We start from the raw sequence: 18,845 nt of genomic DNA on the forward strand, positions 1-18,845 counted from the left end.
CTGTCTAGAGAAAGGGAAACACAAACACAAGACATTTGCAGTAGATGGAAATGAAGGGACATCTTCTGTTTCCCCTTTCCACTCCCCCCCTCCCCAAATAGACTCCTGTGCTAAACATTCCTGAGAATCATGGCATGGTGACCTTAAAGAATAACAGCTATTGCTCCCTGGGGACTAACCTACAAATATCAATTACTCCGAATCAATATAAATCAGTTTAGTTAAATGGGTGCCACTTTTGTGTGTGCACGTTCTTATTTCAGTTTCAAATTCGTTCCAGCAGTTCAGCTTGGGAGCCAGGAAAATGCTGGAAGCAAGATTTATAATCAGTGCAAGAGTGTTCACACAGAGAAAGTCGAAACAGTTAATCTCAATGGGATTGGAATCACATCATCATCTCTGTGAGTGTAGAACGTGTGTACACACACACATACACACACGCGCGCACACACCAGATTTCATTCCTTCCAGCAGGGGGACCAGTGATACAAGCAAGAGAGAAAGCGAAAGAGAGTAAAAGTGATTATGTCCCTTGGTAGTCCCATCTGGTCTTAATAGCTATGAAAATTACTGAATTGTTCCCAATGTGATTGCAAATGAAGTGAAATTACTTCAATTTTACATTCAATGAGATGTGTCTGCCTAACTCCTTAGGTCTTTCTGGGAGGAAAAAGCCGGGAAAGGGTTGGAGTGGCTGGGCTTTATCTGCAGCTCTGCACAGGGAGGGACCACAGAGTATAACTCGGCTCTCAAGCCTCGTGTCACTATCACCAGGGACACCTCTAAAAAAGAAGTTTATCTCCAGCTCAGCTCGCTGACAGCTGCAGACACCGGCACCTATTACTGCACCATACACAGTGACAGTGCAGAGCCGGGACTGGCACAAAACGGAAAAGCGGATTTTAATAGTCAGTTGACGTGAACAGCCAATCCGTGCTCTAGGGGAAGAAACAGACAAGGCATTGCTAACAGTGGGGTCTCAGGAGCCAACCCCGTTTCTCTCCCTACATCCCAGCCCCTCCTACCAAGGGATGTTAAACACTTCGCTTCCTCGTGCTGCGCACCAAAATGTGCAGCCAGGGACTCACTGAGACAGCGGTGACGGTGACATGAATGGTGAGATACTCTGGGCCTGCATCGCTGAGTGACGTCAGTCACAGCTGTGAGCGATTATCCACTTCTGGGAATCTGGCTCGCTCTGACTCGCTTTGGGCACCAAACAATTCACACTCCCAAACTCAGAAGCCGGGTAGGACCAGGACATGTACACATGGATTTAAATTCACATTTTAGGTTCTACCAAAACTAATTTCTCCTGTAGACAAGGCCTATGATAAACTGGTGCACCTCTGTTTCTAAACCAGTGATGACTCCCTAGAACACTCAGATCTCGTCTAACCCCAAGTATGCTCTCTCATTTGGTAGAAAAGTGCCTGTCCGGGGTTTAGCTTCTATCCCTTGGCCTGCACTTGAACTAATTCTTTCTTTCTTTCTTTCTTTCTTTCTTTCTTTCTTTCTTTCTTTCTTTCTTTCTTTCTTTCTTTCTTTCTTTCTTCACAATTGAGTAAAAGGTGTCCTTGTATTGGAGCGTTGGTTATTAATTAGGAAAATGTATTAGGAAAATGTATGAAATTGATATAATTAAGCAATGGCCTCAGGGAAATGACACTCTCATGGGAATGTCAGACGGGGAAGGAGCAGCATCTGAACGTGGGGGAAGGGCTGGTTTAGGCAGCAGAGCCTGAAAAGCAGCTGTGATGAGAGGGATGGAAAAGGGAATGGAGAGAAGAGGTAGCTCCTGGGCTTTGTCAGAACACAGGCTGTGGTGGCAGGACACAGGGCAGAATCTGAACCGCAGGCTGAGGAGCCTTATTAGTAGGTGTGTTTCATGTAGAAGAACTGCCTCGGGGTGACGGTGGGTGGGAGGAAGGGTAGGATTAGGGGAAAGGCGGGGGGCTGGGTTAAGGAGATTCGGGTCAGTTCTGGTCTCTGCCAGACACTGCCTGAGAGAAAGTGGGTAACTCAGCTCATCTCTCTCCCTGCCCGGTCCCCACCTACAAAAATCCCCCCTTCCCACCTGGGCATCTCACTCCCACATCCAGTCAGCAATGCGTGAGGCGTTTCCGCAGCAGCAGCTGCAGCTCTGGATGCCACCAGACTGGGGCTCTGCTCCCAAGCAGAATGGAATCCTACCGCAGCCAGGCCCAGACAGGGAGCTGAGTCGATTATGCAGCAGCCTGGGTGTGGAAAGCCAAAAATTCCCATATCCCATCATATCATCCCCTGTTTCCAGGGCTCCGGGGGGCGGGACAAGTCTCATCAATGTCGGGAAAGGACAAAGAATCGCAGAGCCCTTTTTGCAAAATTAAAGGCAACATCATCATATTGATTTCATCTCAAAGGAGCAACAACTTTATAATCAAATAACAAACAGCAGGTGCCCAAAGTTATGGTGTTCGGCACCAGTAAAAGAACCTGCTCTCGGATGTAGCACTGGATCTACAGGGTGAGAGTAATGGTCCATCTAGCTCAGTAGCCTCTCCTCTGACAGGGACCAAAGCCAAGTGCTGCCTAAGGAATGAACAGAAAAGGGCAGTTTGTTGAGTGATCCATCCCGTGTAGTCTAGTCCCAGATTTTGGTAGCCAGATTTCTAGAGACAACGGGAGCATGGGGGTGTGTTCCTGGCCACCTTGGCTAATAGCCATGGATGCACTTAGCCTCATAACACAAGAATTAGGGGTCACCAAATGAAATGAATAGGCAACAGGTTTAAACCAAAGAAAAGGGAGCAGTAGCAGATTTAGAGTTACTGGGGCCCTGTGCTCAGCTTCATTTTTGGGGCCCTTCCTTGAGACCCAGCCAGGAAAAAGAACATTCTCTCTTATGTCCCCCCTGCCCCCATTTGTCATTCTCATTTTTTCATCCTCCTCCTCTAAGTAATCAAGTACATGAAAATGAAGTGAGGGACCTTGATTGATTGACCACTTAATGGTCTTTCCAAATATTGTTTGTACCGTTAGCTAACTATTGTAAAGTGCTTTGGGTAAGAGCACTTTATAAAAACAATATTTAAAAAGTTGCAGTGCGGGATCTGGCCAGGATTTAGGGTGTGGGAGGGGGCTCAGGGCAGGGGGTGCAACATCTGGGAGGAAGTTAGGGTGCAGTTGCAGGCTGGTTCATTTCCCTGCCCGATTACACCACTCTGAGAGACTCACAGAGCTAAAGAGCTCGAGTGGTTTCAGCTCCTTTTCAACGGTGATATTGGAGGGTCTGATCTTTATGCAAATCTCCCAGTCATGATCCCCATTTAAATAGCAGCTCCTGAGTTCTCCCAGGACCCACCTGCCCAGGGGCTGAAGGTAATTTCATTTTTGTCACTTTTTTCTCCGCTTTTCAAATGATGGAAAATGTGCTGTCGCTCCTGGTGTTACTCGCCATCTCGCCCTGTAAGTCAGGAGGAGAATTTCGGGGGAAATGACCAAACCCTGAGGAAGAGAGGGAAGGATTTAACTGTAACGTGTCCTGTCTTTGCAGGTGCCCGGTCCCAAATCCAGCTGGTCCAGTCCGGGCCCGGTGTGTTGAAGCCCAGAGAGCCCCTCTCACTGACCTGCACCATGTCTGGTTACTCCATTTCTTCTGGCTCTGACTGGGCTTGGATCCGGCAGGCTCCTGGGAAAGGCTTGAAATGTATGGGGCATATATACGGACCTAGCCAGGGCAGCAGCTACGCCCTGGCTTTCCAGAGCCGAATCACCATCTCTGCAGACACCGCCAAGAACCAGTTCTCCCTGCAGCTCTGCTCGCTGACAGCTGCAGACACCGGCACCTATTACTGCGCCAGACACACAGTGACACAGAGCAGAGCGGGACTGGCACAAAAAGGGGAAGCGGTTGCTATACAGACATTCAGGGCATTTAATGCTGTGATCTTCCTCTCAGACACACAGAGACAGGTACAGAGAAGGAGCAAGAATCTCTACGAGTGAAGGTTTCATTAAGTTCACACAAGCAGTCAATACCCTGATATTGCAGAACAGCAGTGACAACAATGTCACTTCTCATTGCAGGACTAAGGGTTAAACAAGGAAATCACCAGCAAACCCTGACTCTCCCCGTGTGCTCTCATCCCCCGCTGCTTCCCTCCCACTCACCTGCCATTCACACCTCAGGGTTCACTGCTGAGCCTGGCTGGAAAAACTGGTGATGTCACCACGGACAGGGCCAGGACAGGGAAATGGGAATGTGCGAAACTTCACACAGTGATAGGAACTGCAAGGTGAGTGAGAGCAATACACAGGGAGGTGCCCAGATGTGGTAACCTCTGTATCAGAACGTACAGACAGAATAGAATAGAAACTGGAAGTGCCACCACCCTGCCTTACAACCCGGCTTCGGGAGAGGAAATGTCGCACTTTGACACATGACCCTACTTAGCTTTCAGCCACTTTCCCTCACAGAGTCAATGTATTATTGTTCCTGGTGTAGATAACTGGACATTAGGAGTTGTGGTTATTGTCAATATATTAGTGCCCACACTCCCCAGCTGAGAAGAGGTCACTGCCCTGGGCATCTGCTTTCTGTCCCTACCCTGAAGAGCTCACAGTCTGCACAGACAAAGGGGAAGGAGAAGCACAGCCTGGAGAAATGACTTCCCAGGGTGTGACGAACTGCGACTGTTCTTAATGTGCTCTGTGCAGGGGCGCCTCTAGACATTTCGCGGCCCCAAGCATAGCAGAATGCCGCAGGGGGGCGCCCTGCCAGTCGCCGGTGGCATGCCTGAGGAGGGTCCGCTGGTCCCGTGGCTCCTGCAGGAGGTCCACCGGAGCCGCCTGCCACCCTCCCAGTGACTGGTAGAGCGCCCCCCACCGCATACCGCCCCAAGCATGTGCTTGGCGTGCTGGGGCCTGGAGCCGCCCCTGGGTCTGTGAATGCTGAGTGAGGAATGTTGGCCTGGGAGGCCGGTCTGCATTGGGGGGTGGGAGACTGGCCTTGAGGGAAGATACCCGAGCATGTAACGTGAGAACCCAGGAAGAGGTTAGAGGCCAGGTGACACCTCTGCCCGGGAAGCTGAACAAAGGCTGGGGGAGGAGACGCTGGAGAGTGAGAGAGTTTCAGGAGCAGGCTGGAGAATGGAGGGAAAGAGAGACAGGGCTCTGACCCCCCAAGGGGGCTGTGATGCTCCTGGGACCCCAAGGTGGCCCTAACTGGGGAGGATCCTGTTGTCTGTGCCTGCAAGACCTGTCTGGGACTGTGTTCCTGTCATCTAAATAAACCTTCTGTTTTACTGGCTGGCTGAGAGTCATGGTGATCGCAGGAAGCTGGGGATGCAGGACTCTGACTCCCCCACACTCTCTGACACAGGGTCACACAGCAGGGCCAGTTACACACCCACCCACAGTAGCTGGACTGTTCATTCTTAGCTGAGGGCCCCTCACCTCTATAATCACACAACAGCCCTGAAGATGCGTCTTATCTCCATGCCCAGCCCCCTCCTCATTCACTGAAGGAATTTCTCCTTCTCTAGTGCCGGAAGCAAACACAGGTCAGGGCTGGTCTGGATCACACTGCACCCAAGAACCTCTCCCTATATTCACATAAGTGTTCTGATGCTTAGATCCAAGCTATGCATCAGTTCCACTGGGACTCCATCTCCTGACTGATTGTACTGGGGGATCTGCCTGTCTCCTGCACGCAGAACCCTGAGCTACCACCATTACCTGGGAACAGCCATCACTTCAAGATTCGGGGAGCCATGAGAGCCTCCTCCTCTTTGTCTCTCTCTCTCTCTCTGTTTTCCCTTCTACCTTAGGTATTAACCTTTAATAATGTATGTTCTGTGGGTTTAGCCCTCCTTGTGTAGTTATCACTTTTATTCAATAAATAACTTTTATGATTAAGTTGGTTGCTTCTCTCTCTCCCTGAATTTTACTCCTTTGTCTTTTTACTCTGCAGCAACGCTTCTTTCACCTGAGCTAAAGATCCCTGCAGCGCCCAGAATACTGTGGGGTTTGCTCATCAAGTAGGTTACTACCAGTATGATAGTGACGTGAGAGTGGGGATAGAGACCTGCTGAATCTGGGACACATAAGGGTGGCAGTTTGAAAGTGCTTGCATAAGGGAGAAGTAGAGATCCATATGAAAACACACGTGACACAAGCTGTACATTGATATAATTACAGAAGCCTCCTGCCCTCAAAGAGTAACCCAAATAAATGAGCATACTCAAAAGTAATGGGTAAATCTGGTAACACTGTCCCCGTAGGGACATCACCATGTACTGAGGGTCATCCCCGTCATCTCTTATATTCACCCTGGGGAACCCGCATGCAAATCCCTGCCCCAGGGGTTCCTGGTTAAATACAAACCCCTGGTTCTAGGAGCCTCAGTCTCTCCCCAGATACAAAACTGCCCTGTCCTGCCCACTGGGGAGTGTTTCCATTAACAATCACCATGACACTGTCACTGCTCTTCTCCCTTTTCCTACTCGCCGCCCCATCAGGTGAGTATTTCATGGGACCCTGAGAAACACCAAGGTGGGGAATGCACCGCTTTCAGGCAAGAGTCAGCTCTGTTCTTTTCCCAGGTGTCCTCTCCCAGGTACAGCTGGTCCAGTCCGGCCCAGGAGCGATGAAGCCAGGGGAGACCCTCACACTGAGCTGCGCTGTCTCGGGTTACTCCATCACCAGTGGTTACGGTTGGGACTGGATCCGGCAGCCCGCTGGGACAGGGCTGGAGTGGCTGGGACGGGGATATTACAGCGGTTCCACCTGGAACACGAACTATGCCTCGTCCTTCCAGAGCCGAATCACCATCTCCACCGACTCCTCCAAGAACCAGTTCTCCCTGCAGATCCGCTCGCTGACAGCTGCAGATACTGCCGTGTATTACTGCGCCAGGGGAGACACAGTGACACAGAGCAGAGCAGGGCCCAGACAGAAAGGCGAAGCGGAGCCAACACAGTTTCATGACTCTGTGAAAGTTATTCCTGTAGAAAAGCAGGAGACGCCCCTTTCCGCTAGATGGCTGAAAAGGGACAGCCTCTGTTTTCACTTGCACGTGGTGAAAATTCATGAAGACAGAAATAGAAACCAGTGAAGTGATCGCTCCGTGAAAACGTGTTTGCACACAGGTGCTGAACTGATTTACATTCTGACGGTTTAATTCAAGCCGTGTAAATTCTCCCTGCTGACTTTCTCATCCCATCTTTCTGCGAAAAGTAAACAGGGTGACTGCGTGCAACACACATCCCATGATCTTGTGTCCCTGTAGGAAAGAGTTTGATCTTCCACAATCAAAGCAAGGAGGGATTTAGTAACCCTATAAACATTTTAAATCTCTCTGCCATGGTATCCCCGTCACCAGCCACATTCATCCTCACACCAACCAGCATGTCCTTCCATCCAGTGCAGCTAATAAGGATACAGGAGCCCGGACACCCCCCAAAACAGAGCTCATTCACCCCACTGATACACACACACAACTTTCCCCTGGTCTGGGGAGTGTCTATTCCCTTTCCAGCTGGGAATATGTATTGACTTTCCAGCCATTGCTTCTGTCTCTCTCCCTCTCTACCGAGCTCTCTTAAGGGCACCCACTACCATGTTACCCGAGCGCCTTACAGTCTGTACTGAGCCTCACAGCACTTCTAGGAGACTGGTAAGTCGGTATTGGGAACTGAGGCAGGGTCACACTGTGATCATGTATTTTTCTATAGTAGGTAATTTTATGGCTCTCATCACCTCAGTATCTGAGCCTCACACTCTTATCAATGTATTTTTCCTCACCACATCCCTGTTTGGTGGGGGGTGATGTTAATCCCATTTGACAGAGGGGGAAGTGAGGACCAGCCATGCTAAGTGACTTTCTCAGGGACCCTCAGGGAGTCTGTGGCAGAGAAAGAAATGGACATGGACACTGTAACATGGACAGGATTTCCACTGGGGGTTGGAGAGGACTGGACGCATCACAGAAATAATACATTACTGTCCATATAGTCAGATCAACTTCAAAGCTGGTGTGTCAGTGCAGGGGCAGTAGCAGAGATCGTGGTGCCAATTCAAAGTTATTTCACTGAGAGATCCCCGGCAAACACCCTGCTTCCCCCCCTCTCCTTGAACGTGACCCATCCCCAGCCCTGGAATAGAAGATCTCTAAGACTATTTAAAGTTACAGAAACCCTTCGCCAACGTGTTGTTCTGGAAGAGAAGAGAACTGTCCATATCCCTCCAGAAACTGAGCTCCTTGTCCTTGGAAATATAAGTGTCAGATCTGGGAAGATGTCAAGTGGATCTGGACCCCAAGTTCCCCTTAATAACGTAATAGAGCCCGCTAACTGCCTGCCCAGCTACGCCTGTGCATCCTATCAATAACCAATCAACAGGTGTCAATAATCAATAACTGTTGAGTTTGGGAAGCATTGGGGGAATTGTTTGGGGCTTTGAAACAAGGAAAGGTACCGAATAAGAACAACTGAAGTTCCTGGGCTCGAAATTCAACTTCTTCAGAGCGTCCTTTGGCTACACGAGTGAATGAATTGACACCAGAAACTGATGAGAGATACAGCGGTGAGGTGTGAGAGTTCAATTCACTATGGAGTTTTGTATTTTCCTCCTCTGCCACAATTGAGCAAAGCATGTGTGTGTGTGTGTGTGTGTGTGTGTGTGTGTGTGTGTGTGTGTGTGTGTGTGTGTGTGTGTGTGTGTTACACATTCTGTCCAGGGTGCACACAGAGAGGCAGAGCCCGCCCCCCATCCTTTTTCTCATATCTCTCTCTCTCTCCCTCTCTCTCCTTCCTGGGGCTCTCCCACCTTATGCAAATCCCCGCTCCGGGCTCTGTGTTGAAGTAGCGGCCCCGGGGCGCCCAGACCCGCAGTTCCCCAGGCCCCGAGCTGCCCCTTGCGAGCTCTGTGTTGTCCCCGCCTAGCGCACAATGGACTCTCTGCTCCTCCCCCTGCTCCTCCTGGCTCTGGCCCCGGGTGAGTGTCAGCGGGAGGCTGCGGGAGGCGGCGCTGCTTTGGGGGGAAGGTGGGTTTGAATCTGACCGATCCCTGCTTTCCCCAGGTGTCCGGTCCCAGCTCCGGCTCCAGGAGTCTGGCCCGGGGGTGCTGAAGCCCGGAGAGACCCTCACACTCACCTGCGCTGTCACCGGGGGCACGGTCACTGAGGGGGACACCGTCACCAGGTGGGGCACCGTCACCAGCAGCCGTTACTGGAACTGGATACACCAGGCCCCAGGCCATGGGCTGGAGTGGATGGGATACTGGTCTGGGAGCACAAGCTACGCCCCGTCTCTCCAAGGCCGAATCACCATCTCCGTGAATTCCTCCAACGCCAAATATTATCTGCGGCTGAGCTCGTTGACAGCTGCAAACACCGGCATCTATTACTGCACCAGAGACACAGTGACACAGGGCAAAGCAGGGACCATACAAAAAGAGGGAGCGGATTTTAAACAGAGCAGTGAAGCCAGTTCAGCAGAGAGCGCTGGGTGTTGACCCGTCTCCTGCACACAGACTCTGTGTGTCCGTGTGTGCCTATCTGTATGTATGTCTGTGTGTGTGTGTGTCTCTTTCTGTCAGGGTGTGTGTATCTTTGTGTGTGTCTGTGCATGTGCCTGTATGTATGTATATGTATGTGTGTATCTGTCTGTGTGTGTGTGTCTCTCTCTTTCTCTCAGAGAGTGTGTGTGTCTGTCTGTCTGTCTGTGTGTGTATATTGTCATAAACAGATAGCTAAGGGTTAATGTCTCTTTCACCTGAAGCACCTGACCAGAGGATCAATCAGGAAATCGGATTTTTTCAACTCTGGGTGGAGGGAAGTTTGTGTCTGAGTCTTTTTTTTCTGTCTGCTTGCTTTCTCTGAGCTTTGGAGAAGTAGTTTCTACTTTCTAGTCTTCTGTTTCGAAGTGTAAGGACAAAGAGATCAGATAGTAAGTTATATGGTTTCTTTTCTTTGGTATTTGCATGAATATAAGTGCTGGAGTGCTTTAATTTGTATTCTTTTTGAATAAGGCTGTTTATTCAATATTCTTTTAAGCAATTGACCCTGTATTTCGTCACCTTAATACAGAGAGACCATTTGTATGTATTTTTCTTTCTTTTTATATAAAGCTTTCTTTTAAGACCTGTTGGAGTTTTCTTTACTTCAGGGAAATTGAGTCTGTACTCACCAGGGAATTGGTGGGAGGAAGAAATCAGGGGAGATCTGTGTGTGTTGGATTTGTTAGCCTGATTTTGCATTCCCTCTGGGTGAAGAGGAAAGTGCTTTTGGTTTCCAGGACTGGGAACGGAGAGGGGGAGTCACTCTGTTTGGATTCACAGAGCTTGTGTCTGTGTATCTCTCCAGGAGCCCCTGGAGGGGGGAAGGGAAAAAGGATTATTTCCCTTTGTTGTGAGACTCAAGGGATTTGGGTCTTGGGGTCCCCAGGGAAGGTTTTTCAGGGGGACCAGAGTGCCCCAAAACACTCTAATTTTTTGGGTGGTGGCAGCAAGTACCAGGTCCAAGCTGGTAACTAAGCTTGGAGGTTTTCATGCTAACCCCCATATTTTGGACGCTAAGGTCCAAATCTGGGACTAAGGTTATGACATGTGTGTCTCTCTCTTTCTCTCAGAGAGTGTGTGTGTGTGTCTGTCTGTCTGTGTGTGTATATCTCTCTGTGTGTCTATGTTTTCCTTTTGGGATCACATTGGCTGATGTTCTCCAGAAGGACATTTCCTCGCCCACACCGCAGCTCCTGTTCCAGTGGGTAAATCGGCACCAAAGAGTCGAGACTTCTGTGTTGTCATCAAATCTCTCTGACATTTATCTAGGGCAGGGGTCTCAAACTGGGGCTGCGGTTGTGTAGGGAAAGCCCCTGGTGGGCCGCGCCAGTTTGTTTACCTGCCCCATCTGCAGGTCCTGCCGATCACAGCTCCCACTGGCCGCAGTTCACTGCTCCAGGCCAATGGGAGCTGCTGGAAACAGCGTGGGCTGAGGGGTGTGCTGGCCACTGTTTCCCGTAGCCCCTATTGGCCTGGAACAGAAAACCATGGGCTGGACCTAAGACGGGGCAGGTAAACAAACCGGCCCAGCCCACCAGGGGCTTTCCCTGCACAAGCAGTGGCCCCAGTTTGAGAGCTACTGATCTTTAGGAACCTCTGTATCCCCCCAACCACAAAACTGCCCTGTTGTACCCGCTTCCCTCATACTATGAAAACAAGAATGAAAACTCCGTTGCTTTTCCTTTCCCTGCTCTCACCTGTGAGTGTCTCTGGGAAAGGAAGGAAATAGGGTCCGATCCATAAATATGTTCTGTGATTCATTCCTTCCTCTCTTTGTTTCCCTTTCCCCAGGTGTCCTCTTTCAGGTGCAGCTGGTCCAGACCGACCCTGGGACGGTGAAGCCCGGAGAGATCCTCAGTATCACCTGTAAAGTCTCTGGAATCTCCATCAGCAGCTACTATTGGAGCTGGGCCCATCTGCCCAGGGAGGGCTCCAGGCACCAGCGCTCCAAGCATGTGCCTGGGGCAGTGAGCTGCCGGGGGCACCCTGCCAGTTCCTGCAAGGATAGCAGTCAGGCCGCCTTTGGTGACCTGCCTGCGGGAGGTCCACTAGTCACCCAGAGGCAATTCGGCAGCTGAAGCCGCAGACCGGCAGACCTCCTGCAGGCGCACTTGCTTGGGGCAGCAAAGAAGCTAGAGCTGCCCCTGTCTGCTATAGATGAATTTCTGGTTATGCGACCTTGATGTATATTCGAGTGAGGTGTCACTAGCATTGCAGCTCTTGACACTGGTGGATTTGTTTCATTGTGGCTGAGTTGTTGCTTACCAAAATTGTGGAGTGGGTCATCTTGACCCTATGTCACAAATTGAATTTTTTTCACTAAAATATTATTTATTTTTGCAGTAAATAAAATATTTGACATATGAATAAATTGTCAGAAATGTAGAGAAATTAATTATAATTCATATTCCCTCCATACGTGCATGGGAATTGAAATATTTTATTTGTATTTTTGTTCATCTTTTTCATTTTTTTATTTGATTTTTTTTTCTCCAATTTGGCACTCCACTTAACTTGGCATCCTAGGCGACCACCTTGTTCACCTACATGGACGGGCTGCCCCTGCTCCCAGCGACTAATGTAAAAACTGCCCAGTGTGGCTGGCTCTCTCACTGTTCCCTGATTATTTTCATTCACTCCTTGAGCCCAGGGCTAATGATGGTTTCATGTGGTGACTGAGGTTTATTTACAATCTGACCCATTTTCTCTTCTCCCCCAGGGGCCCATTCACAAGTGGTTCTAATCTGACCCAGTCAGGTCCAGCGCTGAAGAAGCCTGGAGAGTCCCATATGCTGCAATGTGCCACCAGCGGGTTCGCTCGTAGCAGCTACTGGATCATACTGGAGCCCAGGAAGGACTGGAGTGGCTGGCTGCTTTTTATGATGAGGCAAACAGCAAGTGCTACACTTCCTCCGTCCGGGGCCGATTCACAGCCTCCAAGGACAGCACCAACTTCTACCTGGTCACCTGAAAGTGGAGGACACCGCCATGTATTATTGCTCCAGAGACACAGTGATTCTGAGCTCAGACAAAAACCTCCCCTTTTCTCATTTCACCAGAGATTGAATTCACCCAGCCTGATATTCCTCTGAGCATCAGACATAGTCATGGAAAGATATATTCTCACCCCTTTTCCCATTCCAAACACACACAGAAACACATATATACAAACACATACAAACACGCATGTGCACTGACAAACATACCCATACATAAACATAGAGGCCCAGACAAGCCTAACCATACACTTGAAGAAACAAGCACTCCTGTCCTGTGGTGAGAACATATGCATCGAAATGTCAAGCAACAGCAACAGACCTTTGCTGACTCAGGTTCATGAATACATGGCCTAAGCCAGTGGTTCTCAACCTGCTACTGATGGGCCCTTGTGGCCCAATCAGCACACAGCTGTGACCCATGTGACATCCACAGGGCCATAGAGGTACTATATATATTGTGTGGATGTGGCCCACATAACACATAGCGAGCTGCATATGTGGCCCACAATGGTAAATAGGTTGAGAACCCCTGGCCTAAGACAATGTCCCTTGCTCTGAAAAGTTATCTTTCTACTGACCTTCATAAGATATGCATACGGGCCTATAACTTTTAACTGGCTTTTCCCCACACTGCCCATCTTTTCTCACGTTAACTGAGGTGCCAACCCAATATTTTTCAAATCCCTGTCCACAGAAGGCAGAGACGCAAAGGTCATAGTCTTTCTGCCTGGTAACATTTGATGAGACTCAAGATCCCAAACATTTTATTCTCAATTTTCATACAGTTAAAAAGAAATTATATATGCCACAGAGAGACAAAAATCTGCCATGCAAACTACCATACCAGTTTAAACTGTGGAATCACGAGAAACACGTTCAAATCCTATCTGACAGCCAACCAGATCTTCTCCCAAATACAAGGTTATCCACTGCAATCAACTATTGGCATTATTGCTTGGAAGGCTGTAAAATATTAGCTGACTCTCTTTGTTCTGCCGTATAAAGTAACTCACCATTAATAACCTTAGAATTAAATTCTATTCATCTACAGCTAAGATTTACTATTTAGGGCATAAAGCAGGGATCAGCAACCTTTGACATGTAGTTCGCCAGGGTAAGCACCCTGGCAGGCCTGGCTGGTTTATTTACCTGCTGTGTCTACAGGTTTGGCTGATCGCAGCTCCCACAGGCCATGGTTTGCTGCTTCTGGCCAATGGGGGCTGCGAGAAGTGGTACGGGATGAGGGATGTGCTGGCCCCCACTTCCCGCAACTCCCATTGGCCTGGAGCAGTGAACCGTGGCCAAAGGGAGCCACAATTGGCCAAACCTGTGGATGTGGCAGGTAAACAAACCGGCCCGGCCAGCTAGGGTGCTTACCTTGGCGAGCAGCGTGCCAAAGGTTGCTGATCCCTGGCTTAGAGTTTATCTAAGGGAAGAATAAAGTTTAGAGTTAAGACCAGGGCTACATTTTGGGTTAAAATAATGGTTTAGAGTAATAATTAGTGTTAGTCTGACAGGATGTAGAGATAAGGCATAAATTTGGGTTAAGGGTAGGAGTTAAAGGTGAGTGTTTGAGGTTAGGGTTAGGGTTAAGTTTACACATTTTGTTTTAGCTTTGACGTTTAGAGTTATAGTTTATTCTCAGAATTACAGTCAGAGTAAGCTTTTAGGATTTAGGTGAACAATTCAGTTTGAGTGAGTCTTAAAATATAGGGTTAGAAATTACCTATATGGTGGTTGGGCTAAGGTTCAGGATGTACCATTAGGTTCAAAGTATAAATTAAAATTAAAGGGAGGGTAAAAGTCGAAAGATGGGGTTAGAGTTTACCCCTGAAGTTAGAGGTACTTTTAGCACTACTGTAAGGATTTAGGGTAAGGTTAGGTTTTACATTTCCTTTTAGGATTAGGTAAATGTTAAATTTGAGGTTAGAGTTCATCCTTAAATTTAGGGTTCGGGTTGGGATAAAGAAGATGCGAATTTGACCTCCTCAGAACGAGGTAGGAAGTGCAAAGCCAATCATGCTCTGATACTGACAGTGCAGGAGGTTGTACCAGAGAGGGAAAATCCAGCTCCTTCTCTCTGAGTCCCAGATAAAAAAACCTGAGCTTGCTCCACAACAGAACTTGTGTGTCTTATAAACAGAGTGATATGCAAATAAAAGTGAGAGTCTCCTGTTTAAATCTCTCTCTCTCTGCCCGGGCTGCACCAGGGGAGACAATCTGCAGCCCACCGCCAATTGCTTAAGAAATTACCCTTGAACAGAAGGAAAAATTAGCCTTGTCTCCTAGTTTTCATTGCTGTGGTTTTGGAAGGTATTTTCTCCCCAGTAAATCTATTGAAGGGTGAGGGATTGGTCTATGAGTGATACTGCAATGGTTGTGATTGATTACAGGGCTTTATTTTGTTACCTCACAACTTTATTGGACAATGTGGTTAATGTGGCTCTGTCAGGGTTCCCTCCCCACTCTGGGGTACAGATGTAGGGACCTGCATGAAAGACCCCTAAGCTTATTTCTACCAGCTTAGGTTAAAAACTTCCCCAACGAATAAATCCTTTCCTTGTCCTTGGATGTTATTGCTGCCACCACCAAGTGATTTAGACAAAAATTCAGGAAAAGGACCACTTGGACTCCCTATTTCCCCAAAATATCCCCCGAAGCCCCTTCACCCCCTTTCCTGGGGAGGCTTGAGAATAATCTACCAACCAATTTGTTACAATGTGAGCACAGACCAAACCCCTTGGTTTTTAGGACACTGAAAATCAATTGAGTTCTTAAAGGGAGAATTGTATTTAAAAAAAAGTAAAAGAACCACACCTGCAAAAATCAGGATGGAAGGTAATTTTACAGGGTAATAAATAGATTTAAAACACAGAGGATTCCCTTTCCCCTCTAGGCTCAGCTTCAAAGTTACAAAAACAGGAACAAAACTCCCTGTTAGCATAGAGAAAATTCAGATTAGAATTTACATTGAGTGTTAGAATTGCATTCCGGGTAAATCAGGATTTGATGTGCTAAGTAAGGTATTCATGTAGTTTTCCGGTTAAGACACATATGAAGGTGGAGTTTATCCTCAGGGTCACTGTTAGGTGTGGGAGCTAGAGGAGGGATAAAGAAAATACCAGTTGGTCTCCTTATGGCCAAGCAGGAGGCTCCGACTGAGACAAGGGCGGTACCACAGAGACAAAGTGCCGCCTCTTCTCTCAACTGCACACAAGGAACTGAGTTCGCGCTGGGAAATGCTGGGTGTCTCTTATAAGGAGGGGGATATGCAAATAACGGTCAGAGTTTCCTGTTTAAATCTGCCCCTCTCTCTGCCCAGACTGCACTTAAGAGACACAATCCGCAGCCACCCGTGTCTGTGCAGTTACCAGCCAGTCCCTGAGAACTTTCCCCTCAAACCCCTGGGGAAATGAGGCTTTGGCTGTACCTCGTTCTCACTGCAGCATGTCTGGAAGGTACATTCTCCCTTTCCATGGATTGGATGTATTGGGGAGGCGGGGGATTATTGTGCTATTGCCCGAGGTACTCATGTTCCCCATAACTAATTGTTATTCGCAGGTGTCCGGTCGCAGGCGCTGGTGGAGTCCGGAGGGGATGTGAAAAAGCCCGGAGACTCTCTCCGCCTCTCCTGCAAAGCCTCCGGCTTCACCTTCAGCAGCTACTGGATGAGCTGGGTCCGGCAGGCTCCCGGGAAGGGACTGGAGTGGATCGCCTTAATTCACGGTTCCAGCATATACTACAGTGACTCGGTAAAAGGGCGATTCACCGTCTCCAGAGATGACCCCAGCAGCCTGTTGTACCTGCAAATGACCGGCCTGAAGCCCGAGGACACCGCCCGCTATTACTGTGCGAGACACACAGTGCGGGGAACCCCGACAGGGCTCGTACAAAAACCCGAGCGGCAGAACCGCCCTTCCGCCATGCGCCGCGCGGGGGCAGCACTTCCCCAGACAATCCGGCCCTGGGCACGGGCACAGGAGCTGCAACCAGAGTGAAAAACAAATCAGTCCTCAGGTTTCAGAGCTCAATATCCATCTATAGAATCATAGAATCCTGGGACTGGAAGGGACCTGGAGAAGTCATCTAGTCCCGTCCCCTGCACTCATGGCAGGATTCAGTGTTATCTAGACACCATCCCTGACAGGTGAGGGAGATTCCACAATCTCCCTGGGAAATTTATTCCAGTGCTTAACCATCCTGATAGTTAGGACGTTTTTCCTAATGTCAAACTTCGCTTGATGCAATTTAAGTCCATTGCTTCTTGTCCTATCCTTAGAGGTTAAAGAGAATAATTTGTCGCTTTCCTCCTTGTACTTCTCCTTTTATGTACTTTAAAACTGTTATCATGTCCCCCTCAGTCTTCTCATCTCCAGACTAAACAAACTCAAGAGTTTTCAATCTTCCCTCATAGGTCATGTTTACTAGACTTTTAATTATTTTTGTTGCTCTTCTCTAGACTTTTTCTAATTTGTCACCTCTTTCCTGAAATGTGGCACCCATAACCAGAAATAATATTTCAATTGAGGCCTAATCAGTGTGAAGGAAAGCAGGAGAATTAAGTGGGTTGCTTACAACACTCCTGCTAATACAACCCAGAATGATGATCACTTTTTTTAATAGTGTTACATTGTTGACTCATATCAAGCTTGTGATCCCCTATGACCCCCCAGATGTCTTTCTGCAGTACTCTATCCCAGGCAGTCATTTCCAATTCTGTATGCGTGCAACCAGCGTGTGGCTCCAGGCACCAGCGCTCCAAACGCATGCCTGGGGCGGCAAGCTGCTGGGGGTGCCCTGCCAGTCCCTGTGAGGGCAGCTGTCAGGCAGCTTTGTTAGCCTGCCTGCGGGAGGTTCATCAGTCCTCCGGCTTTGGTGGCAATTCAGCATTGGGTATGCTGAAGCCACAGAACCGGCGGACCTCCCACAGATGCGCTGCAAAGGTAACCTGCCTGACATGCTTGGGGTGGCAAAAAAGCTAGATCCACCCCTGCGCCTGCCCCCTGGGAAAGGGCTGGAATGGATGGGGTTTACCCGACATACAGTTAACGGGGGAACCACAGAGCATAACTCAGCTCTCACACCTTGTGTCAACCGTCACCAGGGATACTTGGAAGAATGAAGTTTATCTCCAGCTCGGCTCACTGACAGTTGCAAACATTAGCTCCTGTTACTGCGACAGAGAAACAGTGACACAGAGCAGAGCGGGGACTGGCACAAAAAGGGAAAGTGAATTTCTAAAGCACCAGCCGACTGGAACACACAGTCCCTGCTCAAGGGGATGAGACAGATGGGGCATTGCCCAGAGTGGGGTCTCAGGAGCCAACCCCCTTTCTCCCCTACATCCCACCTTCTCCCAGCCCCTTCCACCAAGGGATTTTAAACACTCCGCTTCCTTGTGCTGCACACTGAAAAGTGCACCCAGAAACTCACCGAGACAGGAGTGATGGTTTGGGCTACCTCATATTTTGGGCATTTATCCCGACACACTTTGATCCTAATCGCCAGAGGATGCTCAGGGCCTGTATCTCTCGCTGGCCTCAGCTGGTGCTGTGGACGGGTGTTACACCTCGGGACCAGGCTGTCTGTCTCCAGGCTCCCAAATTGGGAAATCACATCAGGACATCTTGTCCCACAGGCAGGGCTGGTGCAACCCATTAGGCAACCTAGGTGGTCGCCTAAGGCACTGGCATTTGGGGTGTGGCACTTCGGGTCCTTCGGTGGCAGTGACCATGGCGGCCGGATCTTCGGCTACCCCCGGTTGCCATCGGCATTCCAGCGGAGGGACCTGGGGCAGGGAGGCAAGGGGAGGTCCTCCTGCAGCAAGTAAGGGAGGGTGGCACACAGGGGAATCACTCCCTGCCCCAGCTCACCTCTGCTCCACCTCCTCCCCTAAGCACACCGCCACGCTCTGCTTCTCTCCCTCCCAGGCTTGCGGCATCAAACAGCTGATTGGCGCCGCAAGCCTGGTAGGCAGGAGAAGTGGTGCGGTGACAGCGTAATTGCAGGAGGAGGCAGAGCAGAGGTGAGCTGGGGCGGGGAGCTGCCATGAGGGGGACACCTGGGGGGCGGAGAGCTGCCACAGGACTTGGGGAGGGGGGTACAAGGTGGAAGTTTCCCCTAGGGCATGAAACATCCTTGCACCATGTGACGAACTAGGAATGTTCTTAATGTTTGCTCTGAGTACTATGTTGGTGCCTCAGTGTCCCCATGGCAGTTCTTAAGTATCTGCAGAGCAAAGGGCCAGTGCACCTAAATGCCTGGCACTCTGTCTCCTAGCAACTGATGGCCTGGGCCCCTCCCCTG

General features: G+C 49.4%; 1 protein-coding gene and 3 gene segments (V, D, J or C); all 4 read left to right on the top strand.

The window, feature by feature from the left end:
• The first annotated feature begins 3,368 nt into the window (after positions 1 to 3,368).
• On the top strand, positions 3,369 to 3,987 carry LOC127031720 (immunoglobulin heavy variable 4-38-2-like). The segment is given in 2 exon segments: positions 3,369 to 3,447; positions 3,536 to 3,987. Coding segments are annotated over 2 exon segments (501 nt in total).
• Positions 3,988 to 6,451: 2,464 nt separating this feature from the next.
• On the top strand, positions 6,452 to 7,096 carry LOC127031722 (immunoglobulin heavy variable 4-38-2-like). The segment is given in 2 exon segments: positions 6,452 to 6,500; positions 6,585 to 7,096. Coding segments are annotated over 2 exon segments (561 nt in total).
• Positions 7,097 to 8,880: 1,784 nt separating this feature from the next.
• LOC127031723 (immunoglobulin alpha-2 heavy chain-like) lies at positions 8,881 to 12,511 on the top strand. Its single transcript, XM_050918774.1, has 4 exons — positions 8,881 to 8,976; positions 9,062 to 9,460; positions 11,332 to 11,507; positions 12,365 to 12,511. Exons 1-4 carry the CDS (start codon positions 8,931 to 8,933, stop codon positions 12,509 to 12,511), a joined length of 768 nt encoding a protein of 255 aa, XP_050774731.1. The 5' UTR covers positions 8,881 to 8,930.
• Positions 12,512 to 15,811: 3,300 nt separating this feature from the next.
• LOC127031887 (Ig heavy chain V region 3-like) lies at positions 15,812 to 16,909 on the top strand. The segment is given in 2 exon segments: positions 15,812 to 15,997; positions 16,101 to 16,909. Coding segments are annotated over 2 exon segments (483 nt in total).
• Positions 16,910 to 18,845: the final 1,936 nt, after the last annotated feature.

Source organism: Gopherus flavomarginatus, chromosome 11 (genome assembly GCF_025201925.1).
Source record: "Gopherus flavomarginatus isolate rGopFla2 chromosome 11, rGopFla2.mat.asm, whole genome shotgun sequence".
Taxonomy (NCBI): Eukaryota; Metazoa; Chordata; order Testudines; family Testudinidae; genus Gopherus; species Gopherus flavomarginatus.

Bases quoted from the DNA above. Each gene is read 5' to 3' on its own strand.
- LOC127031723 (XM_050918774.1), top strand. From the start codon at position 8,931: ATGGACTCTCTGCTCCTCCCCCTGCTCCTCCTGGCTCTGGCCCCGG. The intron at 8,977-9,061 runs GTGAGTGTCAGC...TGCTTTCCCCAG, and splicing joins CCTCCTGGCTCTGGCCCCGG to GTGTCCGGTCCCAGCTCCGG. The intron at 11,508-12,364 runs GTGAGCTGCCGG...GTTCGCTCGTAG, and splicing joins CCAAGCATGTGCCTGGGGCA to CAGCTACTGGATCATACTGG.